Source organism: Mobula hypostoma, chromosome 6, assembly GCF_963921235.1.
Source record: "Mobula hypostoma chromosome 6, sMobHyp1.1, whole genome shotgun sequence".
In the NCBI taxonomy this organism is placed as follows: Eukaryota; Metazoa; Chordata; class Chondrichthyes; order Myliobatiformes; family Myliobatidae; genus Mobula; species Mobula hypostoma.
In genome coordinates, this window is record NC_086102.1 from 99347128 (window position 1) to 99374533 (window position 27406).

The 27406-nt window shown below is 41.4% G+C and overlaps 1 protein-coding gene across 2 annotated transcripts in view; it reads left to right on the forward strand.

Annotated features, from left to right (window-relative positions):
• The window catches only part of slc49a4 (solute carrier family 49 member 4), a 161255-nt gene that overhangs the window by 131239 nt on the left and 2610 nt on the right, over positions 1–27406 (forward strand). For both annotated transcript variants that reach the window (XM_063051323.1, XM_063051324.1), the window contains exons 7-8: positions 3503–3630; positions 6047–6229. In XM_063051323.1, coding sequence (XP_062907393.1) covers positions 3503–3630; positions 6047–6229 — 311 coding nt within the window. The remainder of the gene's footprint in view (positions 1–3502; positions 3631–6046; positions 6230–27406) is intronic.

Sequence of the window (27406 nt, forward strand, 5' to 3'; positions counted from 1 at the left end):
TCATTGACTTGTTCACTGAAGCATGCAGTAAAAAGTCTCTTACACTTAACATTTACAAGGTCCTCTACCCTGCTGTGCAGTACTGCCTTCTGACAGTAAAGGTTCATGCTGGGACCCTGGAAAATATGAATCACTTTCTCTGTCCTAGGAGTCATCCCTAAATCAAAGCCAGCACCAATGGTGAAATTCATCATCTTCAGGATTGCTGAAGTGAAGAGTGCTTGAAGGACAATATCTCAAACACAACATAAAATTCTTAGTCTACCGGGCACTAGTGATCCTTGCCTTCTTGTATGCTTCAGAGACATGAGCTATCTGCAATAGGAACCTTGAAGGATGGAAGCAATCTCACCAATGCAGCCTCTGCAAAATTCTCCATATTCATAGGCAGATGAGCAAATCAAAATGATCTCTCCCAGGCCAGTATCCCCAGCACTGAGGCCACAATTGCAGTCTTTGGACTTCAGTGGGTAGGTCACATTGCTCACTGCCATCAGACTAGCTCGACATACTTTATTACAAGCGAGCTGGGCAGAGAAAAAGATTCATAGATGTTCTCAAACCTTCCTTGTAAAATGCTCACCAAGCACTATTTTTGAGGTCTGTGGAGGTTTTGTCATTAAAAATCGAGATTGATAGGTTTCTGGATATTAGGGGAACTGATGTACATGGGAATAGTTTAAAAAAACTTAACAAGGAAAGCCACAAGACACATTTTAATGAAAATAGCCATGATCTTGATGGATACTGGCACAAATTCCAATGGTCAAGTTCCAATCCCAGATGCTACTGAGAATCTCAACCTTATTTAGTGAGTACACTAAATCTCACCTGCTTACCACCTCATCCTGTAGCAGCGTGCATGAGTGCTAGCACTGGAATGGAAGCAGATCTTCCTCAAAGCTGAGCAACTTCCTAAAGAGAGGACAGTCTGGGTGTTCCCAATAGAAACCATGATGAACCGAGAGTTCCACTCCCTACTGAAGTCTAGGTTCTATGGCATTCAAATCAGACAACCTTGCCCTTTTAGAAGAAATCGAGAAGTGACCTCCGCAAAGTTATCAAAGATACTGAGAAACAGTACCAGTACAAAATCAGGTCCCAGACAGTTGACAGTTATGGTAAGGCTTGCATGCTGTAGTGCACCGCTCAACTAAGTTGAGCAGCATCTCCACCAAAACACATCGCTTCCCAATGAGCTTAATATATTCTATGCATGTTTTGAACAGAAGGGAATGGCTATGTCACCACCCATTCTGACGGTCTCCAGTGAACCTGAACCCACAGTCACCATTATGAACGTAAAATCATTCTTCCAGAGATTGGACCCATGGAAAGGATCTGGCTCAGATGATGTCCCTTGCTGTGTCTTTAGATCCTGCGCAGATCAGCTGGTGTGGGTATTTGCAAGCATTTTTTAACCTCTTTCTGCTTCAATCTGTGGTTCCTATATGCTTTAAGAAGACCACTATCATCCCAGTACCTAAGATAAAGTGCCTTAATGAATGCCGTTCAGTGGTTTTGACATTCACCATCGTAAGTGCTTCAAGAGGTTGGTGTGGCACGCATCAACTCTAGACTTCCAGACAACCTTGACACACTTCAGTTTGCCTGCCGCCAAAACAGTTCTACAGCATACACCATCTCCCTGTCCTTGCCCTCATCCCTGGAGCATCTGGACAGTAGTCACCTACCATTGTTTAGTAATGACAATTTTGCTTCCGATACTACAATTCTAAGCAAACTTGTTTCTGAATTGCAGACCCTGGGAGTCGGTGCTCCCTTTGCAGTTGTTGTACTTCATGACAGAATAATCTTGATTTTTGACAGTGCTCAACCAAATATTAGGAGTCAAAATTTGCCATTGAATGTTTCATACCCAGGCACCACATATTAATTTCCGTTTGTCTCTTGGTTTTTATGTTCCTCTATATATCGTACTCCTGCTTTACCATTACAAATATTCCAATTCTATTGCTGTTATACAATTTTTCTGCACAGTAAAGAATCTATGCCTGCAATAGTATTATCCTGCACTCAGCTGCCTTATTTCCCACTTTTCTGCTTACTCTCCATTCACATTTCACTGAGATTTCTCTGCAGGGACTTCTCATATAAATTGGTAGTTGATGTCCAACCAAATTGTAAAGCTAAGCAGGTTTACACCTGCGCAGAGATAAGCATTATAATATTCCATTATCATGTTAGGTTCTAACATAGTTACTGAGTATGTCTAAAGAAGTCAGCATAGCTATGATGAAGATTCACACTGGGTTATTTTCCTTAAACTCTTGTTTCTTTCAAATTGATGTTAAAAGGGAGTGTTGGGGGAGAAAATTCTCGGCAGGTCAAGTACTTGTAGAAAGAAATTAGTGTTCTGGGAGAGTTTATTTGTTTCGTTTAATGATACAGTGCAGAATAGGCCTTTCCAGCCTTATTAACTGCACTGTCCAGCAGCCCAGCAACCCTGACTTAACTGTAACCCAACTTACAATGACCAACTAACCTTCCCGGTAGATAATCGGACTGTGTGAGGAAACCCATACATTCCTCGGGGAGGATGTATGGACTCCTTACAGATGACGCTGGAATTAACAATGAACTCCAACTTCCATCCAGAGCTGTAATAGTGTCTCGATAACCTCTGCACTACTGTGGAGTTATCTACTGAGCTGGAAATAGTGGATGTGCATTAAGAGGTTGAAGCATCAACAGACTGTGATGAACTGAGTATTTGATTTACCTCTCAAGTGCAATACTACTGTATTTGCAAGGCCTCGAAAAAGGGCAGAGAAGTGTGAGCATCCGATAGCTGTTTTGGAGAACTGGCAATGACATAAATTTTCTGTTTTTATGAATCTAAAAGAAATGTAGAGAATTGCACAGTACTGCTTGTCTACAGAGATTGTGTTATTAAACTATTTCTTTAAGATGTTTATAGTTGGCAGCAGGATTTTGAATTTATCTCAGTAAGAGATGAAAGGTTGAGTCTGAATAACACTCTGTGTGCACTCACTTAGATTCATCTGTCGCCTCGGTGCCAGAGGTTTTGGGTTGTTCTAAAAAAAAACACATTATACTATCTGGCATTAACATGTCACTAAGGATGTTTCTCCTTGGTGAAGGTGCTAATTTTTCACTGAAACATTAAACAATGCCTGCTAGCTCTGTGACCCTTTTTGTAGAAAACAAAGTTTGTTTTGTCTCCTGGCTAGTATTCTCCAAACCAGTGCACTAAAATCTTATGATTTAATTATCCTTTTTTTCGTTTTGCCCCTAGCTGTTTGCAGACTGGAGTTTCCATTTGTCTGAAAATGATGATTGTTCCTTAAATGCAATTCTTTGAGTACGGCAGTGTTCTCTCACAACCTGAGGACGTAATGAGCAGCTGTATAGAAAAATTATCTTTACTTGTCCAAGTTTAACTTCCTGAAAATTTTTCCATTGTGAAGTGTGAGTCAATGATCCTGGAGTGTCTCAAGTTTTCCATTTAATGTTGCAGGTTTGCAGATTTCTTCAGAGGAATATTAAAACTCATTCTGCTGCTGCTTTTTTCTGGAGCCACACTGTCATCTGCATGGTTTGCCCTCACTTGCATCAACAGTGTCACCCATCTGCCGATAACAAGAGGTACTTATTGCACAATGAGATCAGATGAATACACTTCGGTTTCATCAGGATCTGTCTTACCTTAATTGACATGTTTGAGCGTGCTAGCATTGCTAGATTTAAAATGCATAATTTAAGTTGTTCTTTTTTGTTTGTTCTTTGAGATGAAATCCTATTAACGGTGGTAATTTCACTGCACAATTTCTCATTGTGAAAAGCAGATTGATTATGCCCACATTTTGTTGCTAACGCTTCTCTAGCTAGTCCATAGAAAGGTAACACAATGGGTTATTTGATCACCCTGGGAACCCCATGCATTTTATTCTGTACTGCTTTGACATGGCAGTGGTATACAGTTGGATTTTGTTTTGCTTTCTGAGCGCTACTTTGTGTACTATTTTTGTCTTGCTAAAGCATTTACATTACTGACTTCGGTATTTAACAACCCAATGGCTAAAAGCAATAACAGGACAGTTGGAATTGCCTATCAAACAAGGCAGCTTATGTGGGGGAGCAAAAGACAGCAGATCCAATTTACACATCTTAAAGTCCATCTTCAGGATAAGAGAATTTAATAGAACTCAGTTTTGAAATGAATGAAATGGAACAAGGAATTGGAGGAAGGGAAAGGGAAAAACAAACACTGAAGTTTAAAATCAGAAATGACTTGATGTTAAAATTTGATATCCTCATTTCTTGCTCTTTCTATCTGTCTGTGCTTCCCCTCGCACCACGTCTGCAGGTGGCTCTCCATTCCACCCCACACCCTAGCTTGATTGCCCTTCTAACTTACTGGCTTTCCTAAGTTCATTGTACCTTCCCACACATCTCAGCCAGTACCCCTTAACCCTTAACTTTCAGATTGATTCCCATTGCCCCTAGTTACCTTCCATTCCATCCTGAGTAATTTGCCCTCTCTTATAAGCTACTTGATCTCTTCTTCCCCTCTCCTCATCCATTTTAGCTCACTCACCATCCTCTCCCCTCCAATTTCTTTAATTTTGCAGTAGAACACTGTGTGTGTGTGTGTGTGTGTGTGTGTGTGTGTGTGTGTGTGTGAGAGAGAGAGAGAGAGATAGGGAGCAGAAATGAACTGAATGAATTGACTTTATTTCTTACATCCTTCACATACATGAAGAATAAAAATCTTTACGTTACGTCTCTGTCTGAATCTGCAAATTATAGTAATTTGTAATAACTAGTATGTACAGCAAGATATTCAACAGGATAGTCAATATAGCATAGAAATACAATTCTACCAGCGTGAATTAAGCAGTCTGATGGCCTGGTGGAAGAAGCTATCCTGAAGCCTGTTAGTCCTGGTGCGGTACCGTTTCCCGGATGGTAGCAGCTGAAACAGTTTGTGGTTGGGGTGACTCAGATCCCCAATGATCCTTTGGGCCCTCTTTACACCCCTATCTTTGTAAATGTCCTGGATAGTGGGAAGTGCACATTCATAGATGTGCTGGGCTGTCCGCACCACTCTCTGCAGAGTCCTGCAATTGAGGGAAGTACAGTTCCCATACCAGGCAGTGATACAGCCAGTCAGGATGCTCTCAATTGTGCCCCTGTAGAAAGTACTTCAGATTTGGGGACTCATGTCCAACTTCTTCAGCCATCTGAAATGAAAGAGGCGCTGTTGTGCTTTTTTCACCACACAGCTGGTATGTACAGACCAAGTGAGGTCCTTGGTTATGTGTATACCGAGGATCTTAAAGCTGTTTATTCTCTCAACCCCAGATCCATTGATGTCAATAGGGGTGAACCTGTCTCCATTCCTCCTGTAGTCCACAACCAGCTCCTTTGTTTTTGCGACATTGAGGGAGAGGTTGTTTTGTTGACACCACTGTGTCAGGGTGATGACTTCTCTGTAGGCTGCCTCGATATGATTTGTGATAATCCCAATCAGCGTAGTATCATCTGCAAATTCAATTAGCGGATTGAAGCTGCGGGTTGCAACACAGTCACAGGTATACAGAGAGTAAAGGAGGGGGCTCCAGACATGGCCCTGGGAGGCTCCTATTTTGAGGGTCAGAGGGGCAGAAGTGAGGGAGCCCACTCTTACCACCTGCCAGCAATCTGACAGGAAGTCCAGGATCCAGCTGCACAAGGCAGGGTGAAGGCCGAGGTCTCTGAGCTTCTTGTTGAGCCTGGAGGGAATTATGGTGTTGAATGCTGAACTGTAGTCCAAGAACAGCATTTTCACATAAGCATTCCTCTTCTACAGGTGTGTAAGAATGTGTGGCTGTGGCTATTGCGTCATCTGTCGATCGGTTGTGTTGGTGGGTGAATTGTAGATATAACAGATGGACACCACTCTAAGCCAATTGTGTTTCATAGTTTAATTGATGTATGCTCAAGTTTTAGTATTTCATGCTTTAAGAGAGCAGAGATTGGAGTCATTTTTAATTTTAATTGGTTCTATTTGGCCTTACAGCAACATTATATACATCGTGCATCTTAACTGGAGTATTCATAACCAGCAGTGTTCCCTTCTTCTTTGAACTCTTTGTGGAGACTGTGTACCCAGTGCCAGAAGGGATAACTTGTGGATTTGTCACCTTTTTAAGCAATATCTTCATGGGATTATTATTAATGTTTCTGGCATTTTATCATACAGGTAATTTTTAAAATTTCTCTTGTTTTTGTGTACTTGTGTAGGTTTTGAAGAGTGGTAATTAAATCTAGGGAAATGCATGTTATGATTGTTGAATGTCACATAATTGTGATAAAAATTTAATTTTGCATGTCAAATCAATAATTTTTTAGAATTTCTTATTGTTTTGATTCTTTTAACTATTCATTTCATGAAGTTAAATAGCACTTAAAGATATCTTAATTACAGATCTACTTATTCTGCAAGGTGCTATTGAAGAGGATGCTTAATGATTATACATAAGAAACTGGAAATATCTAGCATCATGAGCCATTACTGTGATAGCTGCATCACAGCAGGATTTATCAGAAGCTAGTGCTGTATACAATTACTTGTGCCATCAATGAGGCATGATTGCGAGGCTACCGTGTATTTGCAAGCAGCACACATTTTATGCAGCTGTCTAACTGAAAATTTTAAATTTAAGGACTAGAAGTTTCTGCAAACGTTTTATGAACACCGAAGTCATTGTTGTAAAGGACAAATTCAGTGGGCCAGATATCATGTTCAATGCATCCCATCCTCAACCCAGTACTTTGCAGCTCTCCAATGATGTGGAAATGACATCTCTGAGGAAACATATCGAATGTAACACAAATGCAGCAATCTGGGTTCGCCAATTATCTGCTAACCTTGGAATGCTTGGTCCAGAGCTTAAGAACTGGAAGTGCCTATGATTTCTTTTCATATTTCACACTGCAAAGGCAACTGAACATTAAAATCAGATGAAATGGCATTGGAGAAGAGTTGTGATTGATCATTGCGTGAATGTACGAGGAGCATTTGATGACTTTGGGCCTGTACTCATTGGAGTTTTGAAGAATGATGGGGATCTTATTGAAATCTATCAAAAATTGCAAAAACAAGGTAGAGTGGACTTGGAGAGAATATTTCCTATAGTCTAAAACCAGAGGGCACAACCTTTAGAACAGATGATGAGGAATTTCTTTCACCAGAATGGTGAGTCTGTGGAATTCATTGCCGCAGGCAGCTGTGGAGGCCAGGTTATTGGATATATTAAAAGTGGAGGTTGATAGGTTCTTGATTAGTAAGTGCTTCAAGGATTACAGGGAGAGGCCGGAGAATGGGGCTGAGAGGGATAATAAAATCAGCCATGATGGAATGGGGGAGCAGACGCAATGGCCAAATGGCCTATTCTCCTCCTGTGTCCTATTTAGAGGAATGGAACAGAGAACCTGAGCACAGCAAAACTCCACAGAGTTAATGTTGGTTTGATTGTAACAATCCCTGAGTAGCTTTCCTATTTTTCTGCTGTTACAACTGCTCTCAGGGGGATAATGGTCACCTTCTTTTGAAATCCTATCCAAAAGTTCCAGTTCAAGTTTATTACTATTCAGCCATATAAATGTATACTGCCAAATGAAATATCGTGCCTTCAAACTAAGGTGAACAACACAGTACAATAACTCTCACACGCCACATAAAGTGATATTACCACAGAAAATCAGCAAGTAATAAATGTATTCCAGAAGATTGACAATTAGCATAAGGCGCATTTACAATACGAGGTTAAAAAGTAAACATCGTAACACTACCCGTGCTTCGTATGTGATGAGACCTGGGTGATGGCAGGAAATGTGGTAGTCTTGCAGCCTGGGGGAAGAAGTTGTTTTCCATCCTAACAGTCCTCCTTCTAATGCTATGGTACCACCTGCCTGATGGTGGAGGGAGGGGGTGGTCAAAGACATAGTGGGACGAATCTTTGACAATACTAAGGGCCCTGCACTCCTGATAAATGTTAACTCCTGTACTCAGAGTTATTGAGCTGGAGCAGTCACATTCAGCTTCAAGAGGAATGGGCCTGAAAACCATCTAGTTTTACCATGAGGCAAAGCTGATTTCAATTTCAATTACATTCTTAACCATGTGCCCCAATTGGAGTTTCCTGCATCTTGTTTATCCACATCTCCAACTGAAGTATTGATTAAGTGAATGCTGCTGTATTTTAATAAGAGACAGAGCAAGGCCATTTAGTGTAATACAGCGCTGATGGGGTTGTGGTTGAATTTTAAAGGAGTAAGATTTAGGGTTGAGTTTGGAACTAAATCTATCCATAGAAATTTAAGCAATGGAGGATCAATTGTCTACCATGACGCCCCACAGTGACTGATTCCATGGATATTTGGAAAGATGAAGCACAGAGTTCAAAGTAAGTTTATTATGAAAGTATGTATTGTGTATGTCACCATATACTACCCTGAGATTCATTTTCTTGCAGCCATTCACAGAAGATAAAAAACGTAATAGAATCAATAAAAGTCTACACAGACACAACCAATGTGCAAAAGAATACAAAAATAATGATAACTTCTATAGACGTGCAGTGGAGATTAGTTGTCAGAGGAGTTAACTTCACTCAGCCTCGCCCACCCCATCACTGAATTGTTCTTACAACCAGTGGACTCACTTTCAAGTACTCTGCATCTCATGTTCTCGATATTATTCCTTATTTATTCTTTTTGTTTGTTGTCTTTTGCTACTCTTGTGTGTGGTCTTTCATTGATTCTATTATGTTTCTTTGTATTTACTGTGAATGCTTACAAGTAAATAAATTCAAGGTTGTATATGGTGATATATATGTACTTCACTATAAACTTACTTTGAACTATGATAACTGTTCCTGACCCTGGTGGTGTGGGATCCTGTAAGCCTGCTGTACCTCCTTCCTGATGGCAGCAGCAAGAGTAGAGAACATGAATGATTACCCTAGTTGCTTGCTTGTTGATTGCGAGGTAGACATCAAAAGGAGAAATGCACTTGTTTATTTCCTGTAGTTAGGAGCTGCTGCTGAACTCTTGTTTGTAAAGCAGAAAGACACGTGCAAGGCAGAGAAATGTTACAGTCATCTGGGAGTGCTCCACATGTGAACTTTGTTGCTTATATTGCTGAGTTTGCCATTATTTGCTGAACCAAAGGTTATTAGTATGTTATGATTGTTATGAATTTAATTACCTTGCATTCCTTCACATCATTCTCCTCTTGGAACAGCCACAGGAATTAAACTTTTGTGCTGACCACAGCTATCCATTTTTGCACATTCTTCCTCTAATTTTGGGGCTGTGTATGGTTAGAACTCAGAGGTTCAGCGCAAGCTGAAGTGAATCGGATGTGTGACGAGAATACACATAAAATTAAGATGTTTGCTGGCCTGGGTTAGCATCAGTGACATCAGCAAGTGGTCTGCCACCTGTCCTCAGGGGAAGGAGAGATATGGAACAATGGAGCAGCGTCTGGAGATGTGTAATGAAGGGACGGGGGAGAGAGAGCTGTCTGGAGCGGCTCCCCCTTTGAACCCTGAACTGTTTGAAGTGATGGACAGGCGATACCCCAGCAGGGGGATAAAAAGGGACAGGTTCGCTAAGGCAGGACACACACGACACCCGAGGTAACGAGACCCTGGAAGCGGTGCGCCTCTCACGAGTCGGTGGGAAGTACCGGACAACGCACAGGGTGGAAAGGTACGATCAGCGGGAACCCGGTGTGTGTCCACCCTTGCCTGGTGCCGGGTTCACTGCAGAGGATCGACCGCATCTGGAGGAGGGGTCACAGTCGGTGACCTCAGGTGACATCACCAAGGACCTACCCAAAAGCTGCTTGTGAGCAATTATCGCCGGTCTGTGAGTGGAAGCCGTTTCTGAATGATCAGTCGTTCCCGTTCTCTCTCTCTCTCTCTCTCTCTCTCTCCCCCCACGTTGTCCATCGCCATGGCAACGATTACTGCGAACTGAACTAAATTGGACTGAACTTTTGTGTCACTTTGAAATTTGGTCATTTACCCCTAGACAACGATAGAGCTTGATTGATGCTGTTATCTTAATTCTGTGCGCATGTGTGTTTATCATTGCTGAACTGTTGCATTTATTATCCTTTCGATTACTGTGTTGCTTGTTTCTTTAATAAAACTTTCTTAGTTCTAGTAATCCAGACTCCAACTGAGTGATCCATTTCTGCTGGTTCGGCAACCCAGTTACGGGGTACGTAACAGATGTCAAAAGCTTTAGTCTATATGATTTATTCTTGAGAATCTTCATTTCACTTCTGCTAAGTGTTATGTACCCCTAGGGTTCCTTTTTGCTGTGGACTGTCACTTTAAGGCACAAGAGAGAACTGAAACTAACTGTTGGATTTCTGCTGAGAGAGAGAGAGAAGGGCGGAGTCTGCCTTTCAGCTAGTGTTTACACTTTTACAAGGACACTGACTACTGCTGTCAGTTTCTGGGTTGCCATGGAAAGAGAGAGAGAGAGGTGGAGTTATTTGATGGACAATCGATGTTATGGTTTCTCTGCAGCGTGTTTACTTTTTACAAGGACAGTTACAGACACAGAGAAACACATGCTCTGAGTCAAGATGGATTCGGTCAATGGAAGACCAGTGAGTCGGTCGCTGGTTTAAACTTTCAGTAGCCCAAAAGGGGTGAGTTGAGATTGATCCTGAGTATTGATAAATGACTCTCACAAGTTGTCTGCAACTAGAACAAGTTTGCAGGGAGAGAAGTGAGGAGAGATAGGTTTGAAACAAGAAACCTAGAGACAAAGAGGTCACTGTTTGGACTCTCTCCTAAGTAGCCCGTAAGGGTGAGTTTGAGTTCCATTCGAATACGAAGGTGTGATTGTCACATAGTTAATCCACAGGAGTGGGTTCTCTGGTGAGGAGAGTACCTTTGTGAATACCACTTGTGTGTTACCCTTGTTTGGGTGTGGTAGTTCACTGAAGAAAGGCGCCCCTGTGGCAAATCACTGTTGGAGTTATTTCGTATGTCGTAGAACTGGATAAGTGGCTATCATGTTGTGTGTTTGGGGTAACCTTGTGGAATCTACCGGTGTGTCGACCCTTGCCTGGGTGGTAGTTCCTTTGAAGAGGGTCCCCTTTGTGATAAGCTTCTGTTGGTGATAATCCATACGTGGATTCTGTTTGAGTATCCTGTGGCCACCACTTTGGGATGACCCATAGCTGAATTTGGGTGTGGTACCACTTGTGTTGAAATGGAAGAGAGAGAGGTTGAGGGCAGTGTTGATGGTGGAGAAAGGGAAGCCCCTTTCTTTGAAAAAGGAGCTCACCTTTGTTCTGGAATGAAAAGCCTCATCCTGAGAGTAGATGCGGTGGAAACGGAGGAATTGAGAGAAGGGGATGGCATTTTTACAAGTAACAGGCGGCAAGCGCTATAGTCCAGGTTGCTGTGAGAGTCCGTGGATAAGCTGTCTCCAGCCTTCATTTGACTTCTATTTTCATTTAAAGTGTGGCTTTGGTGCTCTGTATTGAATGTACTAATTGTAGACTTTTACTTAATTTTACTTGGAACAGCTTCTTTGTGGAAAGGATCGATTTGCCACTCTATCTCTTCATCTCAGTGACACAATGAGTGACCAAATTGTTACTCTGAATTACCATGGGATAAAGACTTGCGGTGTTCCCAAATTTTAACATCTAGTCACTCAATTGAAAGTGGTATTTCTAAATGCACCTGAACAGCTGCGGTATTTATCAAGTGGGTTCAGCAACAAACTGGCTTGTTAAAGTACGGATAGGATAGTTAAAGGGGAAATTTAAAAATAGTGTTAATGAATGCATATATAGCAAATAACATTCAGAACAAAAGTGAGTCCACAGTCACTAAGTCAGTCATCACTGCAGACAATCCAGGAGCCCGTTAGTTGCAAGCCACAGTCTTGGTTCAGCACAGAAAAGTACACCTTGCGTAGCCTCTGGCCCTGACGCCCTGACCTTTTCAATCTGGCCCAATGCCTAAACAAATCAAACCTCAGGTCATTTTTCACCCTCAGTCCCAGGTTCTGCCACTTTGATGTGCTCTCAGGCTCGGGAACCGCACCTTGATTCGTCCCATACCTGGCCTTTCCAATTCGGCCCAGGGCTTAAATCAGTCAAGCCTTGGCTTGTTCTTCACTCTCAGGCCTGGGCCCCACCACCTCAACTGTGCCTCACCATGGTTCTGCTGCTTCGTATCACCGACGAGACTGCTCCAGCAGCCAAACATTGGCTCACTCCCTGCTCTCTGGCCCTGCCACCTTGATTTGGCTCATACGTGCCACACCTTCAAGGCTTCAATACACACTGCAAAAATGCCAGGTTGTTCAGGTAGTTCAAAAGCTCAACTCAGAAAGGGAGTTGCAGGTTATTGTGATCATATTTCGAGAAAAAATGTGGTTAATAAAGTAATAATTGGTTTTGCTGTCAGCATGTTGTCACTGTGTTTCACCAGCACCATCTTAAACCAGAAGACCAGACACAAGCAACATCAGCAAAACAAGCATCTTTAGATACGCATGCACACAACCCTCCCCCCCCCCCCCGCCAGGAGGGCCATAGTTAGCCGGTACCAGTCAGTTCAGCATACCTATAAGAAAGTGGACAAAGACATCAGTTCCAGTGGGTTAAATCAGCAATGACAGTGATAGTCATTCAATTACAGTCGGCCCTCCTTATCCGTGTATTCCGCGTGCACGAATTCAACCAACCGCGAATCCAAAAAAACCGGAAGTGCTGTTCCAGCACTTGTTGTTCGAGCATGTACAGACTTTTTTTTCTTGTCATTATTCCCTAAACAATGCAGTATAACAACTATTTTACATAGCATTCACATTGTATTAGGTATTGTAAGTAATCTAGAGATGATTTAAAGTATACGGGAGGATATGCGTTATCATGGATTGGGATCGGAAAAAAAAAACAGAAGTTCTCTTACTAAGAAGTCGGAACAGGTACTTCCAGTATTATTTAGCGTCAGTTAGTCAAACGTTTGTCTTAGTATATAGTATATATTTTACCTTTCTATGCATATAAAGCACTTAAGAAACGTATGTTTCAGCACCAGGCTGACAGAAGTTCCCGAGTTCGATCCAGTGACAGACCGTTCCCGAGCTGGGTTGATGTGGAGGATCAAAAACCCAAAACCCAATAATTAAACCACTGCATTGCTTATTAATAATTGTAGCTTTCATCGGGGCAGGGCCTTTCCCACTTTATCCTTTAAAATTGTTCCAATCGTCGACCGACTGTAGCCTAATGCTTTTCCAATGACCGATGGCGTTTCACCTCTTTCCGATCGCTTTATTATTTCCACTTCATTTTCAATCGTGATTGTGCTTATTTTCGTGAGCAGAAACACTGCGGATTTAGAGCTCCGCCGCCGGGTCCTAATGTCCACCGCACTGAGACAGGTTAAATAAGGTTCGCCGTTCCGCTGGGTCCTAATGTTCACCGCATTGAGACAGGTTGAATAAGAGTCTTGAGCATCTGCGTTTTTTGGTATCTGTGAGGGGTAACAGAACCAATCCCTTGCAGATAAGAGGGCCGACTGTACAAATTTCAATTCCCATCACCAGTCACAATGTGGTGTGAATTTCAGGGGTTGTACAAACCGTGCAACTTGTATAGTGTTAATTGCTATCGAGGCCACATCTGCCTCTTTTAGAGCCTTGGACGAGGCTCTGGGTCTGAAGTTGAGTTGCGTTCATATAATAACTCATAGTGTGCCATTGTTTTAAAGTTATATGAGAGAGATTGTTTCTTGATTCTCTTTTTTTTCAAAAAAAAATGCTCAAGTTAATATTTGCTGTAGTGAATTGTGTTCTATGTAAAGTCCTGTGTGGACAGATATGGAATTTTATTTTTCAATTATCATTAAATTACCTTTCTGTAAAGAGAATTATTGACATTAAATGTTTTCCAGTAAAATGGCACGATTGAAAGATACGATCACAACCCATAACTTGCATAAACTCACTATTTTGGCTAAGGTTCTCTCATGGGAGTAGTAGCAAAGTTTACTTGTAACCAAAGGTCTGAGCCTAGAGTAAAAGCATGGATGTGTACAGATAAAAGTTCCCTACTGGGCAGTAATGAAGTGACACCTTCAGTATTGTACTATGTTACATTCATTCACAACAAAGGTGATGGCTACCATTATCAATCTAACTGCCTGCACGTGGTCTATATCCCTCCATTTCTTGTCTAGTTATGTGTCTGTCTAAATGCCTCTTAATAAACATTGCTATAATATCTGCTTCCATGATTCAAGCACCTACTAGTCTGTTGGGGAGGGTGGCTGGGGAAGAATCATGCCTCCCCACCTCTTTTCAAATTTCCTCTTCACATGTTAAAATATGTCATTGTTGTCGTTTCCATCTTGCAAAAAAAAGCTATCCCTACCATATCTGTACCTCTCTATGTACTTGTTTCTGGTCATTCTCAGCCTCTGACATTCCACTCCAGGGAAAACAATCAATGTTTGTCCAATCTTAAGAATGCATACTACAGCCCACTGTACTACTCTCCGAACACTCATGACTGTGGCTCGGCACAGCTCAAACACTATCTAGACTGGGAGCTCTGGATACAGTCGATGACCCCAACATACTCACAGGTGAAGTGTTGCCTTACCTAGAAGGAGTGTTTGGGGCCCAGAATGGTAGTGAGGGAGGAGGTGTAGGAGCAGGTGCAGACTCACACTTCACCTGTGAGTCTGTTGGGATCATTTACTGTGTTTGGTGCTCCTGGTGTGGCCTCCTGTGTATCAGTGAAACCGGACATAGATTGGGAAACCACTTCGCCGAGCATCTACACGCCATCCGTCAGAAGAACCAGGATCTCCCAGTGGCCACCCATTTTAATTCCATTTTCCATTCCCATTCCAATATGTCAATCCATGGCCTCCTCTACTGTTGCGCTGAGACCATACTCAGGTTAGAGGAACAGCAACTTATATTCTGTCTGGGTAGCCCCAACCTGATGGCGTGAACATTGATTTCTCGAACTTCTGGTAATACCCCACCCTCTACCCCAGTTCACCATTCTCCATCTTCCTTTTCCCCCTCTCACCTTGCTCCTTGCCTACACATCGCCTCCCTCTGGTGTTCCTCCCCCCTTTCTTCCATGGCCTTCTGTCCTCTCCTGTCAGACTCCCCCTTTCAGCCCTGTATTTCTTTCACCAACCAACTTCACAAGTCTTTATTTCATCCCTTCCCCTCCTGGTTTCACCTATCACCTTGAGTTTTTCTATCCCCTCCCACCACCTGTTAAATCTACTCCTCATCTTTTTTTTCCCTCCATTCCTGCCCAAAATGTTGACTGTACTTTTTCTATAGATGCTGCCTGGCCTGCTAAGTTCCTCCAGCATTTTGTGTGTGTTGCTTTGATTTCCAGCATTTGCAGATTTTTCTCTTGTTTGCGAGAGATGCGGATGGCACGTTTACAGGTGGCAGGGTGGAAAGCAGCACCAATGCAGTCGACAGTGTAGCTTAGGAGGAGTTGGGGATGCCAGGGTAGGCTTGGAACAAAGAGATTCCACGTCAATTGTTTATTCTTTTCCATAGATGCTGCCTGGCCTGCTGAGTTCCTCCTGCATTTTGTGTATTTTGCTTTGGATTTCCAGTATTTGCATATTTTCTTGTGTTTGTTTATCTGGATGGTATATTGCCTCCCTAGTGCCAGGATGAGGGATGTCTCAGATCCAGTCCATGACATTCTCAAGGGTGAGGATGAGCAGTCAAAAGTCTTGGTGCTTATTGACACCAGTGACATTGGTAGACAAGGTGAGGAGGTCCTGAAAAGAGATTTTAGGGAGAGCTGAGAAACAAGACCTGTAAGGGAGTAATATCTGGATTGTTGCTTGTGCCATGTGCTAGTGAGGATAAGAATAGGATAATTTGGCAGGTGCATGAGTGGTTGAGGAACTGGTGCAGGGAGCAGGGTTTCAGATTTGTGCATCATTGGGATCTCTTCTGGGGTAGAACCTGTACAAAAGGGACAGGTTACACCTGAAGCCGAGGGGTCCAATATCCTTGACGGCTGGTTGGCCAGAGTTGTTCAACTGGGTTTAATCTAATTTGGAAGGGGGATGGATAACAGTGATAGTGCTGCAGATGAGGTAGCTGGTTTACAAATCAAGGCAATGCAAAGTGAGCCTCCTAGCAAGGAGAGGCTGATGATAGGGCAAAATGTTGAGTCAACAGGATGAGTTGCAATGTAGAAAGCAGACAAAAGCAAAAAAGTTGAATACAGAACTAAAGGTGTTTATATTTGAATGCACTCAGTATACGGAATAAGATTGATGAACTTGGAGGCACATGATAAAATAGGCTGTAATCAGCATGGTTTCCTCAAGGGAAAATCTTGCCTGGCAAACTCATTGGAATTCTTTGAAGAAATACCGAGCAGGAGAATTGGTTGATGTGTACTTGCATTTTCAGAAGGTCTTTGACAAGGTGCCACACATGAGGCTGCTTAACAAGCTACATAGTATTACAGAAAAGATTCTAACATGGATAAAGCTGGTCACTGTTGGTGTTCCACATGGGTCTGTGTTGGGACCGACTCCTTTTGCGTTATTGGTCAATGATTTGGATGATGAAATTGACAGGTTTGTTGCAAAGTTTGCAGATGATGTGAAGATAGGCGGAGCGGCAGGTAGTTCTGAGGAAATAGGGAGGCTGCAGAGGGACTTAGACAGATTTAGATAACGGGCAAAGAAATGGCAGTGTCGGGAAGTGTGCAGTCATGCACTTTGATAGGAGATGTGAAAGGTGGATTATTTTCTAAATGAAGAGAAAATACAAAAATCTGAGGTGCAAAGGGAGTCCTTGTACAGGATTCTCTAAAGGTTAATTTGCAGGTTGAGTCAGTGGTGAGGAAGGCATATGCAATGTTAACATTCATTTCAAGAGGACTAGAACATTAAAGTACTGGTGAGGCCTCACTTGGAGTATAATGAATAGCTTTGGGGCCCCTAGGAAAGGATGTGCTGACACTGGAGAGGGTTCACCAAAATGATTCCAAGATTGAATGACTAGTGAAATGAAGAGCGCTTGACTGCTCTGGGCCTGGAATTTAGAAAAATGAGGAGTGACCTAATTGAAACTTATCGAATGGTGAAAGGCCTTGATAGAGTGGATGTGGAGAGGATGTTTCCTGTGGTGGGAGTGTTTAAGATTAGAGAACAGAGCCAGAAAATAGAGGGGCGTCCTTTTAGAATGGAGATGAGGAGGAATTCCTTTAGCTAGAGAGTGTTGAATCTGTGGAATTTGTTGCCACAGGCAGCTGTGGAGGCCAAGTCTTTATGTATATCTAAGTCAGAGGTTGATAGATCCTTGATTGGTCAGGGCATGAGGGATATGGGGGAAGGCAGGAGATTTGAGCTGAGAGGAAAAATGGATTAGCCATGATGAAATGGTAAAGCAGACTCGATGGGCCAAATGGCCTAATTCTGCTCCTATATCTTACGGTCTTAATTGGACATCCTGTGCCCAGTATTTATTAGCTTTAAAGGTAGAACAATATCATACAACAGGGGTACAGACAATTCTAATTCCTCGAGGCATGCCTGACAATCTTACGAAAAGGGCTGCTGGCTGTTTCAGTGCACAAGGATTGGTTGTTGACAAATGTAAGACACTTGATGTTAGATATTAGAAATTAAAATAGTCATAAATAGTCAAGTTTGTAACTTGAAGGAGATGTTGAGATATTTGCATGTCGATTTTCATTTTTCTGTGCAATTGTAATCAACTAGCAACCTGTCTTTTATTAGTATAATGTCTTGTTGCTTATTTGCAAGCTGAGAAACTATGACCTTCTTGCTTCTCCCCCACCCCTCCCCCCCCCCCCCCCAATCAGGCAGAAGATACAAAAGCCTGAAAATGTACCTTCAGCTCAAACACAGCATGTATCCCTCGGTTTAGAGACTTAACTTATTCCCTAGTATGGTGAAGTAGACTCTTGACCTCACAATCTACCTCATTGTGACCTTGCACTTTACTGTACTAGTTTATACTGCATTGTTATTATTTTACCTCAATATACTATTATAATGAGTTGATTTGAATAAGCATTACGAAAAATACAAATTTTCCACTGTACCTTGGTACATGTGACAACAATAAACCAACATACTATACAAGGGAAACTTTACCTTGTATACTTGTGTATTTTTTCATAAATTGTGTTGTGTTTCTTTGTATTTACTGTGAATGTCAGCAGGAAATGAATCTCAGAGTAGTATATGGTGACATTTATGTACTCTGATAAAAAATTTACTTGAGCTTTGAAATGGTAACAGAGCATTCAATAGGTGAGGAATTGTATAATTAACTGTAAAGACACTTCAGATTTTTAAAAGTCACCTCATGGGGCTTATGGTTTAGAGGATACAGAACTTAGATACAATTTAGATACAGAAAATAATCAATGTATTTTTGCAGATACAGCAGATACTCAGAAGGTTTGGATAGGGGCCAGTTAGTGAATATGGGTTAAGGACTAGGCTAACAGTTGAATAGATTTGCAGGAAGAGTAATTCATGTGAAGGTTGTGGACTCAATTAAGAAACGTCACTCCTGCCTTAAAAAAAGCAATGACTGCTAATCTGGTAGAGATTAGATGGGCCAAAGGGTCTTTCCTAGCTGGATCAATGAGTGCCTAGTCTGTTTAGAGATTTAAGTTATTGCTCAAGGTTGTACTACTAGCACAATAGGTTTGTCAGCACTCCTTAATCCAATAAAATGATTTTAATGTGTTATGGTTCTATTTTCAGTACACTAGATGCTTTTAAAGGCCTCTAGAAATAGCAGATACAATAAATAGCCAGCAAACCTCTGCTGAGGGAAGAATATTAGACAGAATGCTAGGGGAGCTTCTTGTTTCTTGTACTAAACTGGAAAAATAGACCCAATTTCCCACATAGGACTGCTGTATAATATGGGGAATTACAGGGCAGTAGAGAAATGGGTCTGATTTCACTTGCAGTAAAAAATAATTTTGCTTTTCTGAAAATCTAGCATCTGCAATTCCACAAATTAGTTTCAAAGTTCACTGTAGAAAAAGGAGAATGTTTCCTCTCAATACCATAAGGTTCCCTTTACAATTTATATCCTGTTCATTTGCAAATCTGCGACCTCCAGTGGTCATTCCAAGAGAAAATAAATTTGTAAATTTATGAGAGGCATCAATAGTGAGAATTTTTATTCCCCAGAATGAATATGTCAAATACTTGAGCATATAGCTTTAAGGCGAGAAGGGGAAAGTTTAAAAAGGATGTGCAGGTTAGGGTTTTTTTTGTACGGAAAGTGTTAGGTACCGTAAACAGACTGTTAGTAACTGTGGCAATTGCTTTTTGGTAGGGACATGAATGAACAGGGAATGGAGGAACATGGACCATGGCAGGGAGAAGGAATTAGTTTAATTCAGCATCATGCTCAGCTGGTGCAAAGGTCCTTGACAAAAGTAGGATGTCTGTGGCAGCTTCGTTGTTCTTGTAGGGCCACAAAAACTGAACACAGCCACACAAAAAGTCAAGTACAATGGTTTTTTGATGCTAACCGATCAGTTACCACCACCATGCCTGTCATTGCAAAGCAAAAGCAAGGAGAAAATGCTGAGGATGTGTAAGAGTAATTTTTTTGTAAACTTGACAGGTTATAGCTCTAACGCAAAAGAGGTATTACATTAGTTTGATGTAGGAGAGTTGATCCTGATGGCCTGGCTTATATTTATAACTTGATCAGCATCACTAGAATATGACCATGGATGCTTGAGAGTATAGGTTGGGAGCAAATTCTTTCATGTTTATATATTCAGACAGTCTCAATGTATTTCAAATATGCTTAATTGACATTAAAGCACTCTGAAGTTTTGCGTTTGTAAAATAAAATGAGATGTAGATAATTTATGTATGGTGGGGCCTTATTTCTTCCATTGCTCATCACGTGACCTTGTCAGAAGTAAACTAAATCCTCCACACCACTACTGTCAGTCAGTTAGTCGCTAAGTAGGCAGTTGCCAAGACTCTGAATTTTAGAGAGTTGCACCAAAAAACCGCACCAATGATGAGAAAGTACTTTTAGCAATCTTCAGGAACTACATAAGAATTTTAGTGATGAAACAGGCTGTACATATTTGTCTTAATGCTAAAATATAAATCTGCTTGTACTAAATTAATCTTGTATTTGTCAAGGGTGTATTGATTCTCTTGTCAGCATTTCAAGAATGTTAAAATTATTGTGATCCTACAGACCTTTTGGCAAATTAACCTCTTTCAATGGAAGAGTGCTACAGTTGTGTTTCTGCACCCAAAGCTTTGGGGCAGTGTAACTGTGGGGAGTAGTGACTGCAGGCTTGACCTTTTACTGCTTAGGCTGTTAGCTAGTTGTATTCATGCACGAGGGTTGACACAGTTGCCTCACTATTGAATCTATAAATTCCACTCACTCTTTAGACCGGTGAGACTAAGTGCCTCAACCTGTTTCTGCAAGCAATAGTTCTGAATGACATGAATGTCCTTGAAACAGTAGTTCATAGTTACGGGTACTTAAACAAGATTGGTGTGCATTTGAATCTTTCTGATTTGCTGTCTTGAAAATTAATGATTTATTGATGTATTTTTGTGCTATATGACAGACGGGTGTGCATCTGTAGAGAATGCAGGGTCTCTGAGTGTGTATTTGCAGTACTGTATATGATTCATTGATGCGTTGATCTCCTTTACATACAGAGCATGTATCTTTGTACTAACTTTGGACTGGGCAATCCTCTGGTTTTTTTTTAAAACACTGCTGAGCCATTAATGTTTGGTCTGCTCCAAACTGCTTTTAGAAATTTGCCTTGTGACACATTTAATCAATTGAATTCATTTTACTGCTTAGAATAAAGTAGAAAGGTCCATGACTAAATTCCAGATTGTCTACATGTGCCATGACCTTTTCCTCCACCTTCCAAACTCCAGATTGAAACTTTCAGCTGCTGATTTATGAATTATGTATTCTTCAAGGCAACATACAAACTTTTCTATCTGATTGTCGAGGCATGAAGGAAGTGTTTAGCATGCACAAGTAATGCTCACTCAGGCTATGTCCAAGTCTGCATAAATTGAGATTCCTTCACTGAATGTGTGGCAGAGATAAAGCTTTAAAATAAATTGGAGTTGATTTTTAAGAGCTTGAATAAAATGATATGTTAATGGAATGAGTTATTGAAGGTGTTGAAATGGAAAAATAGACAAGCATTTTATTGTTTTGACAAAATTTACGTAAGCAATGGGACAAATTGAGCTGATTGACAGGTGCTGGTTCTGCAGGGAGCCACTGTCAGCCATTCACTGCTCAGATTCTCTTGTACTTTCACAAATTCTTGGCTAAACTCGAAAGTTTTAAGCAAACTGGGGGTCAAAGGCCAGTACATTAGTTCTCTCTCGTTGCCACTGGACACCATTGAGTCTACAGCAGAACACTGACGTCCGGATGCTACATGGACACACCTTAACAGCAGGGAAGGCTGGAGTCCCTAATACCATGGAAAAGGTAGATGTTTCAGTTCACATTATTTTGAAATTTAAAGTCATTTTAAAATTTAAAGGTCTAATTTCAATAGTTTTTAAATGTTCCTGAAAGTCATTTTTTAAAGTTCCACAAATTTCTCTAAATAAATAAAATCTTTCACAAGAGCAACAAAGAGGTGCAACTCAGCAATACAACACCAGAGCCTTACACTTTTAACCAATTGAATATTGGAAGTTCCTAGACAGTGGACGTGGAGAGGATGTTCCCTATAGTGGGAGAATCCAGGACCAGAGGGCACCGCCTCAGAATACAAGGATGTCCCTTTTAAAACAGTTGAGGAATTTCTTTAGCCAGAAGGTAGTGAATCTGTAGAACTCATTGCCACAGACAGCTGTGAAGGCCAAGTCTTGGGGAATATTTAAAGTGGAATTTGATAGGTTTTGATTGTGTCAAGAAAGCAGGAAAATTGGGAATAAGGTTGAGAGGGATAATAAGTCAACCATGATTGAATGGTAGAGACTTGATGCACCAAGTGGCCTAATTCTGCTCCTAATTCAGTCTTGTTGCTCTGACACTTCTTACTCCTTGTTGGGCTCCTGCGAAGTGTAGAGAACCAGCATATTCAGCCCCTTTAACAAGGCGAGTCTAGCTAACGGGCCAGATCTTACCTGATTCTGGCCACTAGCGTCTGAGTGGTACATCAGCAATATTACTAATGTGCAAATCAACTCAATATCATTGACATATCATCAGCTGAAGCCAGCTTTAAAAAGAACAGGTCTCAAACTTAACCTTCCCAATGGATGTCTACTGTCCACCCCTAGTCTTGCGATGAGTCAGTCTTATCCCACCAATGTGGTGGAACACTATCTGGATAGGAAGGATCTAGAGGGATATGGACTAAACAGCTCAGCATGGGCAAGTTGGGCCAAAGGACCAGTTTCTGTGCTTATAACTTTACGACAGGATTGCTGACTCATTTTGGAGAAATCCAGGATGGACAAAATGACAGTAAGTTAAGTAATTATCAATACAATCTGGATCCTATTTAAAGGAAAATAAGTTCATTGGAACAGATTGTGAATTGCTTTGAAGGAATTTTGAAGTATCAGATTTTTAGAGGCATAGGTAGAGTGAATATTTTCTTACAGTGGAAATGGCTAGTTAAAGGAGGCATAATTTTATCACAAATAAGAGAAAACCTGCAGACGCTGGAAATCCAAGCAACACACACAAAATACTGGAGGGTATAATTTGAATATGTTTGGAGGAAAGTACAGGGGGAATGTCAAAGGTAGTTTTTTTTTACCCAGCAGTAGGTTCATAGAATGTGTGAAGGGAGGCTTAGATTAATCTTAGAGTAGGTTAAAGAGTCGGCACAACATTGTGGGCAGAAGGATCTGTGCTGTGCTGTAGTGTTCTGTGTTCTAATCATTATTCTTCCACTCTGGTATTTTCTTTCTGCTTTTCCACATATTTTTGAACTACTCTTCTGTCAATTTTTGATTGTATTAATCATGGTTAAATACTTGTCAGATATATTTAATTGTTGTTCATCAAGATCATACATGCTTTCTGGTCTTCAGTTTTTAACTTGCAGCTCCTATGATTTCTTGTGTCCATCATTTCACAGTTGAAGTGTCTATGACTGTTCAGCAAACAGGGTTGTATCGTGAGTGCATACTTAGTGTTCCAAGGAAGTGGTTTAAAAATTGAGTAGTTTGGTTTGTTTTTATATTCTTGATTGCCTTTCCTTTTGTGCCCTCTTTACAAACTGGGCAGAATACTATGTTATTCTCCTGAGCAAGCTGGCGGAAAAGAATGATAATCAAATGATTGAACTTGTAAATGGCGTGGTCTTGTGGTTGGAAAGGTATGTAAAGAAAACAACAGAAAAATAAGGAACATCTAGAAAATAAAAAGAGGACCTCAGTCTGAGAATGGTTGACAATTCTGCTAGAAATATATTCCCTGAAGGTCCATGACTGAAATAGTTTTTGGTTTTTATGACAGCTTATTTTAGACTCTGTGCATCTATTGCAAAATTGCTTTAATGCTTCGATATTAAATTCAATTATATGCATGGTTGTTACAGACTCATTGAAATTTTACAGTACAAAAACAATATTTGGCTCCTCTGAGTTTTTAGTCTGCTGTATTTGGAGCATCAAAGCATTGAAGGAGGGTTAGTGCTAATTCTTTTCTATATCCTGAGACAATGCTCCAGGTTTTAGCTGTCTCAGCCAGGAAGAATATCCTCCCTTCATTCAGTCTGTTGATCCTGTCAGGATTTTGTACATTTCAGTGCTTTCTTGCTTTAAAATTTTAAGAGATTGAGAGATTAGCTTTATTTGTCACATGTACATCAAAGCATAGAAATGTGCAACGAAATACATCTTGTGTGTCAAGTCAAATTAGCAAGAATTGTGCTGCACTTCCAGCACCAACACAACTCACTGACTCTAATGATACATCTTTGGAATATGGGAGAAAACTGGAGCACCTGGAGGAAATCCATGCAGTCATAGGAAGAGCGTACAAACTCCTTACAGACAGCAGTGGGAATTGAACCCCGATTGGTGACCATTGGCACTCTTAATGCCGAGGGTTAACTTATCTGTCAGTTGAAAGTCAATTCTACCATTTCGGTTGCTGATTGGCCTGTTCGGATGGTTTAGCAACTCTCTCCCATTGACTGGCTTTCACCCCACTGGATTCCAATTTCAGGCATCCTAGGAGTGCAAGAATAATGTGTGGGAGACACTCTGTCTCTTTTCGCTAGGGGCTCCCTTCAAACTGGGTGGCAACTGGGGCTGAAGAACTGTTGGGGAAAGTGTGCTGCAGATAGGTACCTGTTGAACTGTAGGGACTTAAGCAAGTACCTATCAAGCTAGAAGTATTATTGAATGTCTAGTGTCATAGTTTTGTAACTTGGGGAAGCTCAGATAAGTATTTGTTTGACTTAGATGCTTGGTTAAGTGTTTCACTGTTTATTTGTAAATAAGTAGTCGACTTATGGAATCTGTGAACATGACTCCTCATAACAGCACTGTAATAGCACTGCAGAAACCACTATGCTGTTATCTGAGGAATCAGTCTAGTGAACCACAGGTATCCTTTCCTGGGTAAAGAAACCAAGATGGTGCATTGTGGAGACATATATGTCTGTGCTATGGAGAAGTAGAACAATGAAGAGAATGTCTTTATAGTGGTCCTTCATCATGATGCAGGGCTCCTGACCCAAAACATCAACCATCGCTCTGCCCCCATGAATATAACCTGACCCTTTGAGTTCCTCCACCAGTTTGTCTTTCCCTGGCACACTATACCTGGTGTGGTCTCCCCAAGGACCTGTATAATTATATATAATTATACTACAGTTGGCCCTCAGTATCTGCGGATTTAACCAACCGCGGATCAAGAGTACTGTTCAAGTATCCCCCACTATCCGAAAGTAGAGCGTTCCTGTGAAACCTTTCGTAAGCCAAACCCAAAAAAAACCTACCAAATCATACCAAATAACACATAAAACCTAAAATAACACTGACATGTAGTAAAAGCAGGAATGATATGCTACTAGCAGAACCAATAGTAACATCGGCAGCTTTCAAGATTCTTTTTCTCTGTGTGTAAATAGTACAAATGGTGGACACAGGCAAATTCAACACATGCACAATGTCTTTATTTCGTTCACCATGATGGAAACGCTTAATTACGTCCAGTTTTACGCTAAGCTTGGGCTTTTCTGATACCTTGGGACACATCTTGCTAACGGATGCACAAAATAAATCGAGATAAAGCACTCTCGCTGCTCAGGGTGCGCGCTGCCTCTATAATGGCTTGCTGCAAAACAAACGCTGAACGCTATTTTCGCTTTTCATAACACCCTTAGGAGCTCTCTTAGGCTTTTATGTAAGGGACTTGAGCATCCACGCATTTTGGTATCCGCGTGGGGTCCCGGAACCAATCCCCCGCAGATACGGAGGGCCGACTGTATATAATTGTTTTGTACACCAAGATATCCCCACTTCTGCATTTAAAGCATATCATGAAGATCCCTGCATATTTTCCTGCAGTGACTGACATGAAGTGACATCTGGATCTCGTTGTTTAACACACTGCTTTTTCTGTGTTTCCTACTAAAATGAATAACTTTCATCTAGCCATTTTATTCTGCATCTTCCATGTTTTGCTTATTTACTCAACTCAACTTAATAGCCTTAAAGCCTCTTGCAACTTCTGATTCCACTAGCTTTGTATCTTTGAATTTAGAAATAAATTGTGAATAGTTGGAGACAAGCAGTACTCAACAAGTCCCCTCCTGCTATCCTGAAAAAGACTCATATTTCCTGTCGCAAACGCGAGGAAATCTGCAGATGCTGGAATTTCAAGCAACACACATCAAAGTTGCTGGTGAACGCAGCAGGCCAGGCAGCATCTCTAGGAAGTGGTGCAGTCGACGTTTCGGGCCGAAACCCTTCATCAGGACCAACTGAAAGAAGAGCTAGTAAGAGGTTTGAAAGGGGGAGGGGGAGATCCAAAATGATAGGAGAAGACAGGAGGGGGAGGGATGGAGCCAAGAGCTGGACAGTTGATTGGCAAAGGGGATATGAGAGGATCATGGGACGGGAGGCCTAGGGAGAAAGAAAGGGGGAGGAGAGAAGCCCAGAGGATGAGCAAGGAGTATAGTGAGAGGGGCAGAGGGAGAAAAGGGAGAGAGAGAGAAAAAGAATTTGTGTGTGTGTGTGTGTGTGTGTGTATATATATGTATGTGTGTGTGTATGTATGTGTGTGTGTATATGTACATGTGTGTGTATATATATATATATATAAAATAAATAACAGATGGGGTACGGGGGGGGAGGTGGGGCATAGCGGAAGTTGGAGAAGTCGATGTTCATGCCATCAGGTTGGAGGCTACCCAGACGGAATATAAGGTGTTGTTCCTCCAACCTGAGTGTGGCTTCATCTTGACAGTAGAGGAGGCCGTGGGTAGACACATCAGAATGGGAATGGGACGTGGAATTAAAACATGTGGCCACTGGGAGATGGTCCACCAGAGAAAGCAGGATCTCCCAGTGGCCACATATTTTAATTCCATGTCCCATTCCCATATTCCTATTCAAATTTCTGTTACACACATCATTCCCCATCATTCCTTTTATGACGTGTTTTCTTAAAAATAATCAGATTGTGCAGTAACGTAAATGGAAAATACTGAAAACACAGGTCAGGTAGCATCAATGGAGAATGAGAGCCAAGATTTGTGACTTCATTGACCTATTCTCAGCTATGCTATCAATGAAACATTATTAAAATTTCTATTTTGTCTTTGATTAGATTATGAGGGCATGCAGTCCTCTTTTATTGTCATTTAGAAATGCATGCATTAGGAAATGATACAATATTCCTCCTGTGTTGTATCACAGAAACACAGGACAGACTAAGACTGCAAAACTAACAAAAAACACATAATTATAACATGTAGTTAGAACAGTGCAATAATACCATAACTTGATGAAGAACAATCCATGGCACAGTAAAAAAGTTCAAAGTCTCTCGAAAGTCCCACATCTGATGCAGACGGGAGAAGGAAGAAAACTCTCCCTGCCATACCCGACCGCAGTCTGACTCTGAGTCGTCCGAAAACTTCGAGCTCTGATCAGCCCTCCGACACCGAGTACCGAACACCATCTCTGCCGAACGCTTCAACCTCAGCCTCGGTCGCCAGCAGCAGGCAAAGTTGGGAATTTTGGGTCCCTCCCTCCAGAGATTCCCGATCGCACGGTAGGAGCGGCAGCGAACTGGGCATTGCAGAAAGTTCTCCGGATGTTCC